The sequence below is a fragment of the Liolophura sinensis genome, chromosome 6 (assembly GCF_032854445.1).
Source record: "Liolophura sinensis isolate JHLJ2023 chromosome 6, CUHK_Ljap_v2, whole genome shotgun sequence".
Taxonomy (NCBI): domain Eukaryota; kingdom Metazoa; phylum Mollusca; class Polyplacophora; order Chitonida; family Chitonidae; genus Liolophura; species Liolophura sinensis.
Genome location: NC_088300.1, coordinates 9,000,182 through 9,017,235, shown reverse-complemented (window position 1 = coordinate 9,017,235; position 17,054 = coordinate 9,000,182). Strand labels below are relative to the sequence as shown.

The following is a 17,054-nucleotide window of genomic DNA, read 5'->3' as shown; positions in this document are numbered from 1 at the left end:
GAGAGCAAGTAGAGGCACTTGATGAGACAAACAAACGCGGAAAAGGAATGTACCTTCATGGGTAATAAAACAGATAAGGTCACGGCTGTCAGGTTGAAGTTCAAGTTGGCGATAAGCTGATTTCAAATCTAACCCTGAAAAACGGGTCGCGCTTTGCATTTCACTGAGTAAATCTTCTTCCACTGTAGGAAGGGAATTTGTCACAGACATTTGCTTCATTAGGCTTCCTGAGGTCAACACATACTCGAATTTTGTTGTTTTTCTTTTTCGCAACAATAATAGGAGAAACCCATTCAGATACCGCGGTTCGCTCGATCATACCAGCGTCTTCTAAGCGCTTTAATTCGGTGAAAACTCGGGGGCGAAAGGAGTACGCTAATCGATGGATGTCTTTGCTGCACAGGTTTTATATTTGCACGAGTTTTCAAACGATGAGTAAACCCTTTAATTTTGCCTAACTTATCATAGAACAGGTTGGGAAAATCTGAACTAATCTTTGCAAGGAAAGGATTGTAAACAGGTGTATGACCGTTAATGTTAACTTCAATGTTACAATCAGTAATAACAGGCTCAGTTACTGTAACCTGTGGTTGGGGTAACTGAAAACTAGAAGTTGTAGAAGTAGCATATGACAGAGTACTGCCTTGGATATTAAGACCCAAAGCTTGGATTAAATCCTTACTAAGAAAGCTACTGCCCTTTTGTACAACATGAAATAGGCCTACAGCAGGTACAGATCTTTATATGTTACACAAACATGGAAAAAACCCGCTGTAGAAATTTTGTGAGATGTGTAACCAGTGACAGGCACTGTGTCAGACTGCAATGCATTCCTCAGAAAATGTTTATCAAACACATGTAAAGACATAAGTGAAACACCAGAAGCAGTGTCAACAATGAAAGTGAGTTCCACAAAGTTCGCATCCACTGTACAATTGGCAGTCTTCCTCGTAGGGGTAGCATCTTTCTGCAGTGTACACAAAGTTTTCAAGTCATCGGAACCGCCCAGTGTCAACTGTTGCACATTGCCAGTCAGTGAACAGACAGTATCTAAGTGATTTTTTCCCCAGAAGTTCGGCAGGTTTTTTCCCATAGCAGGACATTTTGGAGAGCTTGCCAGGTGGATAAAGATCCACAGCGGTAGCACTTTCTGGAACCTTTGGACTGGTTTCCTGATTTTTTGTTTGATTTGTGCCGAAATTTCCCCTTAGGATTGGTACCGGTAACTGCTGCACAAACTTTACCAGGGGTTGGGAATTCCAGAGATAGATTTTGCGTCCTTAAGAGCAGTTTCAATCTGACGAGCCTTATCCAGTCTTAAACCGAGTTTTAGCAACAGGCATTCACGGAATCTGTTGTTGTTATTTTGCTCAATAAGATGATCTAACAACATTCTAACAGAAATTACGAAAGTTACATGAAGCATCTAATTCACGGAGAACAACAATATAAGTGTCAACAGTTCTTGAGGTAATTGAGCTCTCCTACGAAAACGAATACGCTCTGCACTTTGTAGAAAATTCTTTGTCCCTCAGCTCCGAGTGAATGTAAGAGAATATCCTTTTTCCGATCAGAGGCCTCATTTGTGTCAATGGCAAACAGGCAATTTTCAAACAGATGTTACCAGTACGGCCATAGTATGGTAGGTTCGCCGAGAGAAGGTAAGAACGGGACGGGTGCATCAATCCGCGCACAAGCCATCTCGAATGCAGCTGAAGCAGGCGTGAAATCAGGAAGTATATTAGCCGTAAGGTTCTTGCTTTACTTCGTCCCCAAATATGGAATATACGTAAGGTGGATATGAAGTAATTAAGTAGTAAGACAAGGAAGGCAGATGTACAAATAGCAGATAAAATTCCCATTATATGCAATAACATATTTTAGGCTATACACAGTCTTCACTCTGCGTTAACTGATGCATGACAATTACCTAAAGGAAAAGTTTATTTAAACTCGTATCCAGAGCATGTTTTCTAAAGTCTTATATGTTGAATTCATTTAGATCTTGCACACACCTTTTACTCAGAATGTATTAGTCCAAATGTTCTGAAAGCTATACCCAACACGACGGGAGTGTAATAAATCCTGCAGTTTAAATGTTTTATACCTGGACGGACAGTTTAAAACATAAAACTATGCATATTGAAGTCTAATCCATTCGGCCAACTGAAACTGAATGGTAAGGAGTGAGATTGCTAGCTTTTCTCAACTGCACGGTCTGTTATGCGGTATAAATGTCACACCAGTTTACATGCATGTACTACATCTCTTGACAACCAAGCAATTGGGAGGTTTGTATATACTGCTAGTTCCTGGGAGACCTAGGCCTAATTGCCATGGTGAATTCGTGATCACGGCCATAAACACATGCAATGAAATGAAATGGAATCTGTGTATAACCTGTACATCGTTCTGCTCTTTTAGATCCTGTAGGTGACAAACAAGAGGGCCAGTAGAAGCAGGAAGCTAAGTTTTAAGTCCCCCAATTGAGTGAATCGGAAGAATCCCGACAGAGCCAGTCTGGGAGGGTATTCGCTTTTTTTTTTAGAAATCCATAACTAAGTGGACTCCGCCTTTAGGTGTGCAAGTCTAACTTTGAATATTTTGTGTGGTATGTTAGTCTAAACCTGCACGAGTCCTGCTTTATATGGCCTGTAAAGCTGATTATATCTACCTCGTTTTTAAACTGTATACATGTGAATCATGTAACAACATCTGTCAGGGAAATCGTCACGGATTTTACTTTGCTTATAGCAGCTTCAGGTTAACATCTCGTTGTCCTCTCAACGCCTATATATGTCTATATAACAGACTTCTAACAAGAACGGGACACGGCTAGTTGTGAAAACACAAGCATATGTACAGCTCAACGGAATCCTCCACGGTATTGTTAAGTATATCATAAAAGCAATTTATTCTGGATCCGTAGAATAATTAAACCTTCAGGGCACCTTTTACTTAATTACCTTCCCGGTTAGGTTATGTTAAAGGTATGACTGTGAATGTGTGATCGCCTTCAGCGACAACGCTTTACTTAAAGTCCTTCGCTGGCGTCCTTCAACTAAAGATGGAGGACGAGACGAACTCGATAGAGCGATTTATGCCAGCTTTACCGTTTTCAGACTTTTTTACGTGTATGGCGAGGAAAAATTGCAAAATTATGCAGCAGGCACCACCAGATAGAAAAAATGTGCCCTTTTCAGCCCATAGTGTCATGTTTTTAAGTTTTCTTCCCCTTTAACTCTCTACCCAGTGAGGTCGCAGATTCGAATCCAGCTCTCGCTTATTTACAAAGTTCACTAGGCATAAAACCGCGCCAGCGTGAACAGTGTGAACGTTCCCTAAGCTGGGCGTAGGTTGACTGGAGACCATAAACATGTAGCTGTGTCTTAGGCCCTGACATAATCATTGTGACTACCGCGTGACCGATCTTGCATCACAATGACCTACTAGAAGTTGTGCTCAACTGGGCGCAGTTGTCAGTCATCGTAAGCCCGCGTTGATCGACTAACACCAACGACCGATCGTATGATTGTAATTGCTCCAAGTTGCTTCCAGTTGCCAAAGCTCTGTTGCTCCAAGTCGCAAGGCTGATCTTAACCCGGCTTTATAAATCAGGATGTGTATGTACAGGCTGTATGGCTATATAACATCCTACGTCAATCATATAAAAATAAAATAACCACATGGACCCTATCGGTCATTGAGTGAGAATTCATATTCTTGGAAAATTGGACGAAATACCCAAGTCCAAAAGCCGTGATCGATGTTGGCGAGAGTTCGAGTCAGTATCCTGCTGTCGTGGTTTTGTTTTGAGGACTTTGTGAGAAATAGAGTTGAGGTGCGAAGGCATCAAAATGTTTGTCCTGCTACCTTCATTTGGCCATTACGCTTTCTGTATTGTACCGGAAATAGGTTGTGACAAAGATACATGGTGGCGGACACATTGTGACAAAGATCCATGGAGGCGGACACATTGTGCAAAAAGTTCATGGTGGCGGACACATTGTGAAAAAAATTCATGGTGGTGGACACATTGTGACAAAGATCCGAGGTGGCGGACACATTGTGACAAAGATCCATGGTGACGGACATATTGTGACAAAGATCCATGGTGGCAGACATATTGGAACAAAGATACATGGTGGCGGACATATTGTGACAAAGATCAATGGTGGCGGACACATTGTGAAAATAATTTCATGGTAACGAACACATTGTGTCAAATATCTATGGTGGCGGACGCATTGTAACAAAGATCCCATGGTGACGGACATATTGGAACAAACACCCATGGTGGCGGAAATATTGTGACAAAGATCAATGGTGGCGGACACATTGTGAAAATAAGTTCATGGTAACGAACACATTGTGACAAAGATCCGAGGTGGCGGACACATTGTGACAAAGATCCATGGTGACGGACATATTGGAACAAACACCCATGGTGGCGGAAATATTGTGACAAAGATCAATGGTGGCGGACACATTGTGAAAATAAGTTCATGGTAACGAACACATTATGTCAAAGATCTATGGTGGCGGACGCATTGTAACAAAGATCCAAGGTGACGGACAGATTGTGATAAAGGCACATAGTAGTGGGCACATTGTGATAAAGATCCATGGTGGCAGACATATTGGAACAAAGATCCATGGTGGCGGACATATTGTGACAAAGATCAATGGTGGCGGACACATTGTGAAAATAAGTTCATGGTAACGAACACATTATGTCAAAGATCTATGGTGGCGGACGCATTGTAACAAAGATCCAAGGTGACGGACAGATTGTGATAAAGGCACATAGTAGTGGATACATTGTGAAAAAAGTTCATAGTAACGAACACATTGTAACAAATATCCAAGGTGGCGTACACATTGTGACAAAGATACATGGTGGCAGACGCATTGTGACAAAGATACATGGGGCCGAACACATTGTGACAAAGATCCATGGTGGTGCACACATTGTGACAAAGATCCAAGGTGACGGACAGATTGTGATAAAGGCACATAGTAGTGGACACATTGTGAAAAAAGTTCATAGTAACGAACATATTGTAACAAATATCCAAGGTGGCGTACACATTGTGACAAAGATACATGGTGCCAGACGCATTGTGACAAAGGTACATGGGGCCGAACACATTGTGACAAAGATCCATGGTGGTGCACACATTGTAACAAAGATCCAAGGTGGTGCACACATTGTAACAAAGATCCAAGGTGACGGACAGATTGTGGCAAAGATACATGGTAGTAGACACATTGTGACAAAGACCCATGGTGGCAGAAACATTATAACGAAGATCCATGGAAGCGGACACATTGTGACAAAGATCCATGGTGGCGGATACATTGTGGCAAAGATTCAGGATGACAGCAAGATTGTGACAAACATCCATAGTAGCGGACACACATTTTGAGAAAGATCCAAGATGTGTCCTTCATCTCGGACAATTGTCACAATGTGTCCGTCATCATAGATCTTTGCAATGTATCCGTCCCCTCGGATCTTTGTCACAATGTGTCCGTCACCTCGGATCTTTGTCACAATGTGTCCGTTACTCCCGATCTTTGTCACTATGTGTCCGTCACCTCGGATTATTGTCACAATGTGTCAGTCACCTCGTATCTTTGTCACAATGCATCCATCATCCCGAATGATTTGTCACAATGTGTCCATCACTATATATCTTTGTTACAATGTGTCCGTCACCTCGGATCATTGTCACAATGTGTCCGTCACCTTGGATCTTTGTCATATTGTGTCCATCGGCATAGACCTTTGTCGCAATGTGTCCGTCACCTCGTATCATTGTCACAATGTGTCCATCACCAGAGATCTTTGTCACAATGTGTCCGTCACCTCGGATCAATGTCACAATGTGTCCGTCACCTCGAATCATTGTCACAATGTGTCCACCACCATAGATCCTTGTCACAATGTGTCTGTCACCTCGGATCATTGTCACACTGTGTCCGCCACCATAGATCCTTTCTCACAAAGTGTCCGCCACCTCGGATCATTGTGACAATGTGTCCGCCACCTCGGATCATTGTGACAATGTGTCCGCCACCTTGGATCATTGTCACAATGTGTCCACCGCTTCGGATCATTGTCACAATGTGTCCGTCAATTCGGATCCTTGTCACAATGTAAAAATCTTGAACGGTTTAAATAAATATTTATTTATTTGTTTAATCTCGTACTGAGGAATTTTTTTTATCTGTATGATGACGCTCAGTATCATGACCGAGGTGAACCAGCGACTGTTCCGACAAGTTATATTCCTGAGCATGGCGTAATACACAAAATAAATAAATGAATAAATAATAATCAGGAATAAACATTGACCCTTTATTGTCGTCAAGACTGAAAGAACCAAAAATACCTATGAGACGTCGCAGCCTTGGATGTCTAATCAGATTTGTATTATGACGGTGCAGGTTTCGGTAACGCATGGAGTACCAGACAAACACCTTGAATTAAAGTCGTGGAGGTGGATTCGGACTTTTTGTCTCATTAACGGCGAGGGCGAGTGATTTACGGCTGGATGGGTAACATCTCTCGGATCCAAGCTGTGTAAAACACCCCATTCTCTGCCGCTAGGCTACCGCGCATGTGAATTCTCTCTACTTTATGAGCACAACTACACAGGAACAGTGACATATTACAGAACAGTAGGAAAGAGAAGGTCTGCAGCACTAGGACTGACTTGTTTTGGGCGTCTTGTTGTCTAATGAACATATCAGGCCTCTTAATTTTATATTGAATTACAACACTATAGACTCTCTAAGTTCTACAATATATTTTCATTTAAACCAAAAAAACAGCTGTGAAATATGTTATTATGTAAATAAGTTAGTTTTACAATAAATTAAATAATAAATAAATGCACACTCACACACATATATATATATATATATATATTATAAATATCTATCATTAATATTTATGTTGATCCATTAAATTTTTGATCTTGACACCTACAATAGGGAAAATTACAACACGGTTGCATCCAAGGTCTCCAAACTAGGTTGAGGAGAGTTAACTGTTTCTGTGCGGGGACAATGCCACTTTGGTGAGTCTGTATGGCTTCATACATAGCCTCTTTTATTTGTCTGTACTCAGCAACGTTTGTATGATCTAGTGGATGTTTTTCACTGGGGTCTTTGGCAACATTATATAGTTCAGGCTGTTCTAGGAACACAATATCGCGAGAAGAACACACAAACGTACACATTTCTTTTCCTGGAAGGTAGTTTGGTCTAGCCAGCACCAATTTGTACACGTCGAAACCTGTATTATGTAAATGAAAATAATGGTGTAAATCATCTTATACAAAATTCTTGAAACATTACTTGAACTAAGCTAGGAACTATGGTTTGGTGTTTATCTTTAAAGCCGTTTACATTTCTTAAGGACATAATCTATTTTACTTTAAACTAGCTCCAAGCTATATTGGTTTTTGGTATCCTTGTATACTTGAAGAGCGTCGTTGGTGGTGGGATGTAAGCAAGAATAGTCAGCTTAACTCGTAGGAACTTAGCTAGAAGAGTTTCACAAATATAACATTACGTCACTTCTTGGTTCACTGACGCTGGCGGGGTTTCAATACATTCCATTTGCATTAGACATAAGCCAGTATTTAAAGGAAAAACAAAAAGCAAACAAACAAAATAGTTGTAATTTACAAAAGGGTTGTCAAAAATCCAGTAACGGACCAGCCTCCCTCCTCCCCATTTTCCTCATTTTTTCTCTCTTGGCATTCGTGTTTGTAAGTCATTTTTGCTGTCAAATGGAATACAATACAGCGTTTCGTTGTGAACAGAATGGTACATGCATAGAATTTTCCTGATAACTAAGATATTCATAATCAAAACTGCATTGTAGATACGCACCTGTTCTCGGCCTGTATCTGACTGCATTGATCCTAGAACCAAAGTAATGGAAAAGAAAATCATGTGAAGAGACATGGGTTTTTCCGGATAAAAGCGGTCTGAGATCTCTGCCATCTAAAACTTTGTCCGTGGGCAAGGGCCGGTTGATAGCACTAGCAATGGTCGGGAGTAGGTCCATCAGGCTGGTGGGTTCGTCTGAGATCGTCCCAGCAGGTATCACACCTGGCCAGCGGACGATCGTCGGCACCCGAATCCCGCCGTCCGCTGCACCATGGGATTTCCCGCCTGAAGACGAAAAAAAATTCCAAAGATTTGTCAAAACTGTGGTTTAGTCGCATTTTAGGTACATTATGTATATAGTACCTTATTTGTTTTGACTATGGAGGGATTTCAGTGTACATTCAATATATATACAACGTACACAGTGAGGGGTAGATCAGATAACCTATTCCCCCTACCAAGATGTCGTCGTTGAAGCCAAGAGTATTTCATACCTCGGTAGATTCCGTTATGACCCCCATTTCTATGTCCGTGCAGGTCCATCTCTTCTAGATGTCCGCCATTATCTGAGGTGAAGTACACCAAGGTGTCGTCGGTGAAACCAAGAGTGTCTAACGTCTGAAGTATCTGACCCACTCCCCAGTCTAACTCCTCGACAGCGTCACCATAGCGACCGTGTTGGCTCCTCCCAACAAACTCTGCCATATTGTCTAGGAAGGTGTGGACATGTGACCAGGACAAAAACAACAGGAACGGCCTTCCGTCTTCATGGCGATTGCGCAAAAATTCTTGTCCCTCAAGAACAAACCTCTTAGTGAGATTTTGAAGCCGTATGGGCTGTTCCACCACGTCGTATTCGCGCATCAGGAGGCTACCCGTTTGTGTAAAGTCAAGAAAATAGAGAAAAAAAGAGGTGATGACAAGGAAAAACAGAGCCATTATCGACCCAGTGAAAAACCCTCCAAGTATTCCCTTTTTGTGGAGATAAAACGTGCAGACAAGGATGACTGACGTTGTCAGCAGAATCTGGTGTCTAATGTAGGGTGCGTGAGACAGAATGACCAAGTCCCCTTCTCCACCGAAATCTTTGAGGTTTGTCAGTGGAATGCCGTAATAATAGTCAAAACCTTGCTTCATCGGATGATGACAGCTGTCGTTGTATTTCTCACAGCTTAAACCCAGGTGCCATTTACCTGAAACATTGATGGGAAACATTGATAATGATGAGCAGACAAGGAACAGTACACTACTGTTAAATATGATATTAGGTACAGGAAAAAAGTTTAATCAGGAAGGTTATGGGAAGTGTGGTTCATACCATACCGAAAATGCTTTTAGGAAGAGTTCTTACTCAGAACACTTTAAAACAACAATGAACAGGGTATTTTTTCGAAAGCATTCTTGATATCAGCGAGGTTACCCCACGTTTTATGTGAAATCACTGAGATATAAAGTGTGATCAGTAGGCTTTTAGGTGAATGTAGGGTGTTCGTTAACCACAAAAAGGGGATAATGATACAAACTACTACAGCGTGATAGCTGGCAAATGGTCACACGTAACCGGTGAAATACATGGTCACACGTAACCGGTGAAATACATGGTCACACGTAATTGGTGAAATACGGCCTCTTGTCAACTTACCTCATTTAGTGTTTCATTTTAACTGTTCGTGTAAATGCTTTAAGTGTAGAAACTTACACGCCTCCTATCATACACCATTGCTAGTAGTTTGTATATAGGTAAAAAGTGCAGTGATGTGAATTGCAATATATCAGAGGTCAGTTGTATAAAATACTCGAACTCTCTACCTATCTTTCAATTTATTTGTTTGATTAATGTATTTGTTGTTTAACGCCATGCTTAAGAATCTTTCACGTATACCATGTTACGATGGCCATGTACCATGTAAGCTACAAATATTCACACCATACTGGTGGAAGACAAGTGCTCTTCGGGGGGCGCTGTAAACCGTTTGTTGTCAACCCATGCCCACAAACAGTGAGGAGAGGTGGAGGATTCGTATACCAATTATCTGTCCAAGACAGGTTTTGAACCTACCTATCAACGCTGTAGAATAACCTGCCTCTTTGGCAATCTCGGCAAATGTTACTTCCGATGGAGGTAGACCGGCGGTGCAAGCAAGGAACGTTATAACCGAGACAACGCCACCAGGCGCCATTCCTGCATGGAGAATCAGAAACAAGAAATCCGTGTGCAAGAAAACGCCAACAGCTGCACAACCACTGGAATGCCAGAAACACCATAGCAGATAAGAAAGTGATTAGCGTTATGGCCACACCATCTTGCAATATTACAGTCATGAAAGAAAAGAAACTATAAAAGTTTAAATATTCATCTCCTCCCTCCCCCCCCCCCCCCCAGATTAGTGCCGCCCCAAAAAGTTGAAATTAAAGACCACCTGACGTTCTTATGTGCATTATGAAATAACTGGTAGAACTAAGTTTGTCTGTTTTCTTGTCACAAACGGGTTTGAGGGAAAGTAGTTTTCTCAATTCACGAATCATTGGAGTAGCCATAGATGAAAGAGGGTAACTAAATATATTTTACAATACAAATTAAATTCATGGCACCGTTTCATACCTGATCGAATTGGATACCGCCCTGTTAGAAAAGCACTTCTGCTCGGCGTACAAACGCTGGCGGCCGCTAGATGCTGCGTCAGCTTTACGCCATCGCTCGCCAGTCCGTCAAGATGTGGCGTTCTCAGGGTAGTATTCCCGAAGCAACCCACGTCGCCAATTCCCAGATCGTCGGCCATCATGATGAGGATGTTCGGGAGTTTCTGTGAGCCAGACATCCGGGCTCTCACGAGACAGATCATGGTGATCCAGGTTACAGTCGACAGAAAAAAAGTCCCCATTTCGATGTTCCCTTCTATTCACAGCATAATCTACAACGAGAAAGGCTGAAGTCATATAGTGCATGTATCTCCCCATATTCCAAAGGAGACAGCCCGAGCCATGCTTTCGGTAATCGTGAACATTACGCACAGTGCATAGTATATGCAAATATACATCTTCCTCACTATAGGGTATCGTTTCATTCTCGAATACTATAGTAAAATGTTCATAAGGTTTAGTATAGTTAAACTGAAATTTGTGTTAGCTGCTCCTTGACTGCCGTTATATCAATAAAAGTAAGGCCTACACCACCCACTAAATATAGAAAATAGCCATCCATTTCAACGGAAAAACGAATGAAGGAACAAACGATAAGGCGTTTCTCACCGTGCATGAATGTGGATGCTCCTAAGTGACCTGTTAAGATTATACCAAGGTGGCGTCTGTTCTCGCCTAAATGGAAGGAATATTAATGACTATAACTTGGCTCTCACAAGCAAAATGATCATGCCTCGTCAGCAATGGATTGTGGATCTATGTGACGTCACGTTTTGCCCTTTGGACTAAAAACCTAATTTCATTCCCTTTCCATAAATTTCGGGATACACAAATAATCGCACAATTTAGTACTGATATACACTGTACGTGTATGCGTACACGCATGGTTAACCACTGAGAAAAGCTTTATGCACTCACAGTTTACCGCTGAGAAAGACTTTATGCACTCACAGTTTACCGCTGAGAAAGACTTTATGCACTCACAGTTTACTGCTTAGAAAGGCTCTATACTCTCACAGTTTACCGCTGAGAAAGGCACTATGGACTCACAGTTTACCGCTAAGATATGTTTATGTGTACAAGTACAGTTTACCACTGAGATATGTGTATGTGTATACGCACCGTTAACCACTGAGATATGTTTCTTTGGACACGCACAGTTTACCACTGAGATATGTTTATGTGTACACGCACAGCTTACCACTGAGATATGTTTATGTGTAAACGCACAGTTTACCACTGAGATATGTTTATGTGTACACGCACAGTTTACCACTGAGATATATTTTTGTGTAAACGCACAGTTTACCACTGAGATATGTTTATATGTACACGCACAGTTTACCACTGAGATATATTTATGTGTTCACGCACGCTTTACCACTGAGATATGTTTATGTATAGCCTACACGCACAGTTTACAACCGAGATATGTTTATATGTACACGAACGGTTAGTCACTGAGATAGGCTTTATGTACTCACCATCTACTACTGACATGTGCTTTATATACTCACAGATTACCGCTAAGATAGTCTTTATGTAGTCACAGTGTATCACTGAGATATGCTTAGTTACTCGTAGTTTACAGCTTACAGATATATACTCACAATTTACCACTGAGAAAGGCTTTTTGTACTTCTAGTTTACCGCTAAGACATGAACTCAGAGTTGAATACCATTGAGATAGGCTTTATGTAGTCGCGGTTTTGCATTCAGATGTGCTTTATGTGGTAAATATACCGCTAAGATATGCTTCATGTACTCACAGTTTACCACTGAGATACGCTTTATGTACTCACAGTTTACCACTGAGATATATTTCATATACTCACACATGCAGTTTACCAATCCCTTTCATAAGTTGCGATATGTAACAGCTGTCTCCAGTATTCGAAACAATTCGAAAAATTACAAGCCAGTTGGTGACAGCATGGATCGCGTGCATGCATAATGATATATACCTATACAAGTATAACAATATATGAGTTGGAATGTCCATGTTATTTATACTTGTCATGAATTTTTACAGTTTCGCACTTCATAGATTGCTGTTTGAAACTGGGTGATATTGATTATGTGCCTTTTGAATAAACCTATCTGTCTAAAACCTAAGTATTCTGCAAATGAATGTAGGCCTGTAGACATACAGCCACATACATTTATCTGTATAAAAGGCGTAAAGCACGGCGTAAACCATTAAATAAATAAATAAATAAATAAATAAATACACATGTATGTACGGCCTAATAGTACAGCCAGCCGAGGGTCTGAGATATCAGCGGGCAGCATAAGCCTTATGCATTTCTGGGCTGCAAATTGGAGTTCGCCGAACTGTCATAGTTTTCTGGCCTGCATACCTTTTTTCTGCAGAATGATTCGAATTAATCTAAATACGACCGTAAACACCGTATAAATACACCTTCGATTCGTTATTTGCCCAGTTAATACTTGAAAATTCACCAAAAAACATATTTGACATCTTCACATTCAGCTTCTCAACACGATATCGAGTTATACAGCTCGTTGCCATTATTTCCTGCATGTCGTGATGTCATAGCTGGAGTCGCATTTGTCAATATCGTACCACGTGACTCGCAGCCAAAAAAATGAAACCGGAAGATGCTGACTTTGGCAAGTAAAATGAATTGGCAATTCGCTGGAATCAGCGATCAAAAGTGCCGATATTGATAAGGAATGTCAATATCGGCCAATGTTTTCCAGTATGCAATCTCCCCAGCTAAAGCCTTTGATGACTGATTTGGCCTAAAATAGAGCACGATGTCGGCTGAACGAACATGCTTCAATTTGCCACCCAGGTGGACCAGGTGGACAGCACTCCACTTAAGTAGTAGGACCCTGGGTAGCTGACTATCTAGTCCAGCAATAAAATTTCACAGAAATTTACATCTCGAGTCCATTCTAATGTTTGGAGTGAATATTACTCAGATTTGTAGACATGCAAACTACTGCATCGGTAAAGCATCTTTTAATTGCGATCCTTTCGTTGAAACATTTGATCCGAACACGTCAAACCAACTTGAGCCATGTTTTCTAACCTTCGGTAAAGTACCAGTTGGCAGTTTGAAAGAACAGGCAGATATTGGCAACGGTATCCAAGGACCAGAGTGCCCTTTATATTTGAAGAAAAAAAAATTCTTAACTTTTCGAACAGCTAGTACATACCTTGTCTCAAGAGATAGATTATTGATAGATGAAGGTTTGTCATTGTGGGATTTGACATGTTCTTAGGATAGGATGACTTGGGGACTGAGTGTGTACCAAACATTAGGACGATTTCGAGTTGTACAGGTAAGTGAAATATTGCTAGAGCCGGTGCCGAGTTCTACGTACAGTAGCGACTGGCTAGAGTGAGCTATTTAGTTATGCCTTAAGGTCATATGTATGCGGCTAACAGACATATAGCGTATGTTTATGCAATCCCACGTGCATTTATGTGGCACAACTTTGAAGCGATAATGTTTTTCTCTGCATGTTTGCCTCGGTTAGAAAAACCGCCAAAGACATTGGCCTAGCTGTACATGCTCGAGTTTCCTTGCTGTTAATGTATTTCTATATATACATACCTTCTCTTGTGTGTGTGTACAGAAAAACGTACGTGGGACACTCTTTGCAGGGCGTACTAATTCGCCCATTATCTCCATTTTAACACTTACCAATAACAGGAAGACGATATATACAGATGATACATAAATCAGGTGAGTAAGGCATCTGAATCAGGTGAGTAAAGCATTCTGAATCAGGCGAGTAAGTCATCTGAATCAGGCGGGATAGGCATCTGAATCATACTGGTAAAGCATCTGAGTCATGCTTCCCATTAGTGGCGAGTGAAGCATCTGAATCAGACAAGTAAGGTATCCGAAACAGGCGAATAAGGCATCTGATTTGCGCGAGGAAAGCATCTCAATAAGGAGAGTATATGTAAAGCATCTGAATCCTGCAAGGCATCTGAATGAGACGAGTAAGATCTGAATCAGACGAGTAAGGTATCTGAATCAAACGAGTAAGGTATCTGAATCAGGTGAGTAAAGCATCTGAATCCTGCGAGTAAGGTATCTGAACCAGGCGAGTAAGGTATCTGAATCAGACGAGTAAGGTATCTGAATCAGACGAGTAAGGTATCTGAATCAGGCGCGATAGGCATCTGAACCAGGCGGTTAAGACATCTGAATGAGACGAGTAAGATCTGAATCAGACGAGTAAGGTATCTGAATCAAACGAGTAAGGTATCTGAATCAGGCGAGATAGGCATCTGAACCAGGCGGTTAAGACATCTGAATCAGGCGAGTAAGAAATTTGAATCCTGCGAATAAGGTATCTGACTCAGGCGAATAGGCATCTTAACATAAATTGCTCGGGCCAATCTTTTAACACGCATGTATGAGTCACAAACATGTTTCTCTACCCACACGACCTTACTGTAATTTCTCTGTGATTTTTACCTAACGATACTCAGATACTTAATACTTCTGCTACATTACAAGTTCAGTCCTTAATAGTTAAAACTGGGAGCAATTTTACAATGTATACGTGGACAATGAGAAGACGAATTTCACATTTATAAAAGTGTATTTATTTACTTGATTGGTGTTTTACGCCGTACTTGAGAATATTTCAAGTATAGGCCTACGACGGCGGCCAGAAGTATGCTGAGCGGAAACCGGACATAGACCGGGGGAATCCGACGGTCATCCTTAGGCTGCTGGTAGACTTTCCACGAATACGACCAGAGAGGAGGGCAGTATGAGATGGACTTGAACTCAGAGCGAGCGATCTGACCTTTTAAATACTAACTCGTGTATTTATCGCCTTATTCCAACAATAATACAGTTTGTTAACAAATTGTGTGCTGTTATGAGCTAATGTGTTGGTGCAGTGCGAATATCTATAGTAATATAGACTGGTGTTTAACGATGAGCTTATATGCCGGCGGCCAGGTTTATGGATAGAGGGAACCGTAATCCCTGGAGGAAACCACCGGTCCTTGCCCAGGACAATTATACCTCTTTACTTAAAGATGCTACCGAAACAGCGGGAAATGTTTTTCGAACACGCGACCTTTTTGGTAATGGGTGTAAACATGAACGTCTGCATGGTATTTGTTGTACTGAAACATGCATGTACATGTACTCTAAAAAAAAATGGACCAGCTTTCTGAAAAGATTGGGACACAAAATATGAGTGGATCAAAGTTACTGAAAAGTCTCGTGTGATCTCACTATATCTCGCTTGCTAGCAAAGGTCATTCGGCAATCCATGGGTGTACTAGCGCCTGTTGCATGAAGGCCTATACACACGGTCAAGGCCACACATGTGCAGTATTACACAATACAAATACCGTAATCAGTTTATGAATGACGGTTAAAAATTTGGATTACCTGTACATCAAAAACCATTCACTCACCGCAGGCGATGGCCACGCGTGCAGGTGACATACCCACAACTGGGTTATCTGCATGGCTTGAAACACAGGCGCGGGCGTACTAAATTCTGACACGACAAAGTACGTGTATTTAGGTCATGAGTGGACCTAAACAGCTATAAAGGTCCACAAACAATATACCACTGTATCTATGTCTATGGTTTCACCAATTTATTTGTACACACTGATGGCTAATCACTGAGTATATCTTATAAAGTACACAGGGTGCGTTGTAAACCTGACTGGTACATAAGTCCTACATGTATAGATCTATACCACGCGTGGATTCCATGCATATGGTATACACTGCATGCATGTATGTGTATTTATAAAATGCTCTTGAGCAAAGGTGTGGGTGTTAATTTATCGCTTATATGCATGGATGTACATAAACATACATAAGTTCTACTCACCAACATAATGAATCATCTCATCGATTCGATGTGAACAGTAACAGTGCAGTCAGATGTATGTTTAACTGACTATCTGGTATGCATTTCTATAGACATACGCTGGATATGTCAGTATAAATAATATGGTCCGGAAACAAACATACTCCTCTCCATATACACGAACGTGTCGCAATTCACAATAAAGCGCCATCTGCCATATGCATGTAGCCAGGCCGGGCTGACACACAGATGTTATGTTATATATATACAGTATGTATATAAGCCGGCAGACACACGCAGAATTATCAATAGTTCATATGTTATTATACACGACCGTGAACACAAATATTGCCTCGCTTTATGCAAACTTAAACTGAAATTCTGGATTCGCGTTTTATCACGATTTATACTGAACCCTATGTATTACATGCACGTGAGCTAAGGCCACGCTTAATCCGTGCAGCTCTGTATACTGACATTGTTACAAAAGAACCATATGTAACCACCATGCAAGTTTCCTTATTATGAAGAAACAAAGCACACGGGACTGAAAACAATCACCGCGTGCAAACTTAGCATGTTTATATCAGATTCTGGAAACGTCGCCATTGACGGCCATAAATCACGAGGTATGGGTTCACAAAGTGGATTTATATAACAGAAATCGAAAC

The 17,054-nt window shown here is 41.2% G+C and overlaps 1 protein-coding gene across 1 annotated transcript; it reads right to left on the bottom strand.

Moving 5' to 3' along the window:
- Positions 1 to 6,959: 6,959 nt before the first annotated feature.
- On the bottom strand, positions 6,960 to 16,516 carry LOC135466297 (steryl-sulfatase-like). Its single transcript, XM_064743712.1, has 6 exons — positions 16,405 to 16,516; positions 10,511 to 10,820; positions 9,968 to 10,090; positions 8,403 to 9,101; positions 7,909 to 8,193; positions 6,960 to 7,306 (listed from the first exon to the last, which is right to left on the bottom strand). Exons 2-6 carry the CDS (start codon positions 10,788 to 10,790, stop codon positions 6,960 to 6,962), a joined length of 1,734 nt encoding a protein of 577 aa, XP_064599782.1. The 5' UTR covers positions 10,791 to 10,820; positions 16,405 to 16,516.
- Positions 16,517 to 17,054: the final 538 nt, after the last annotated feature.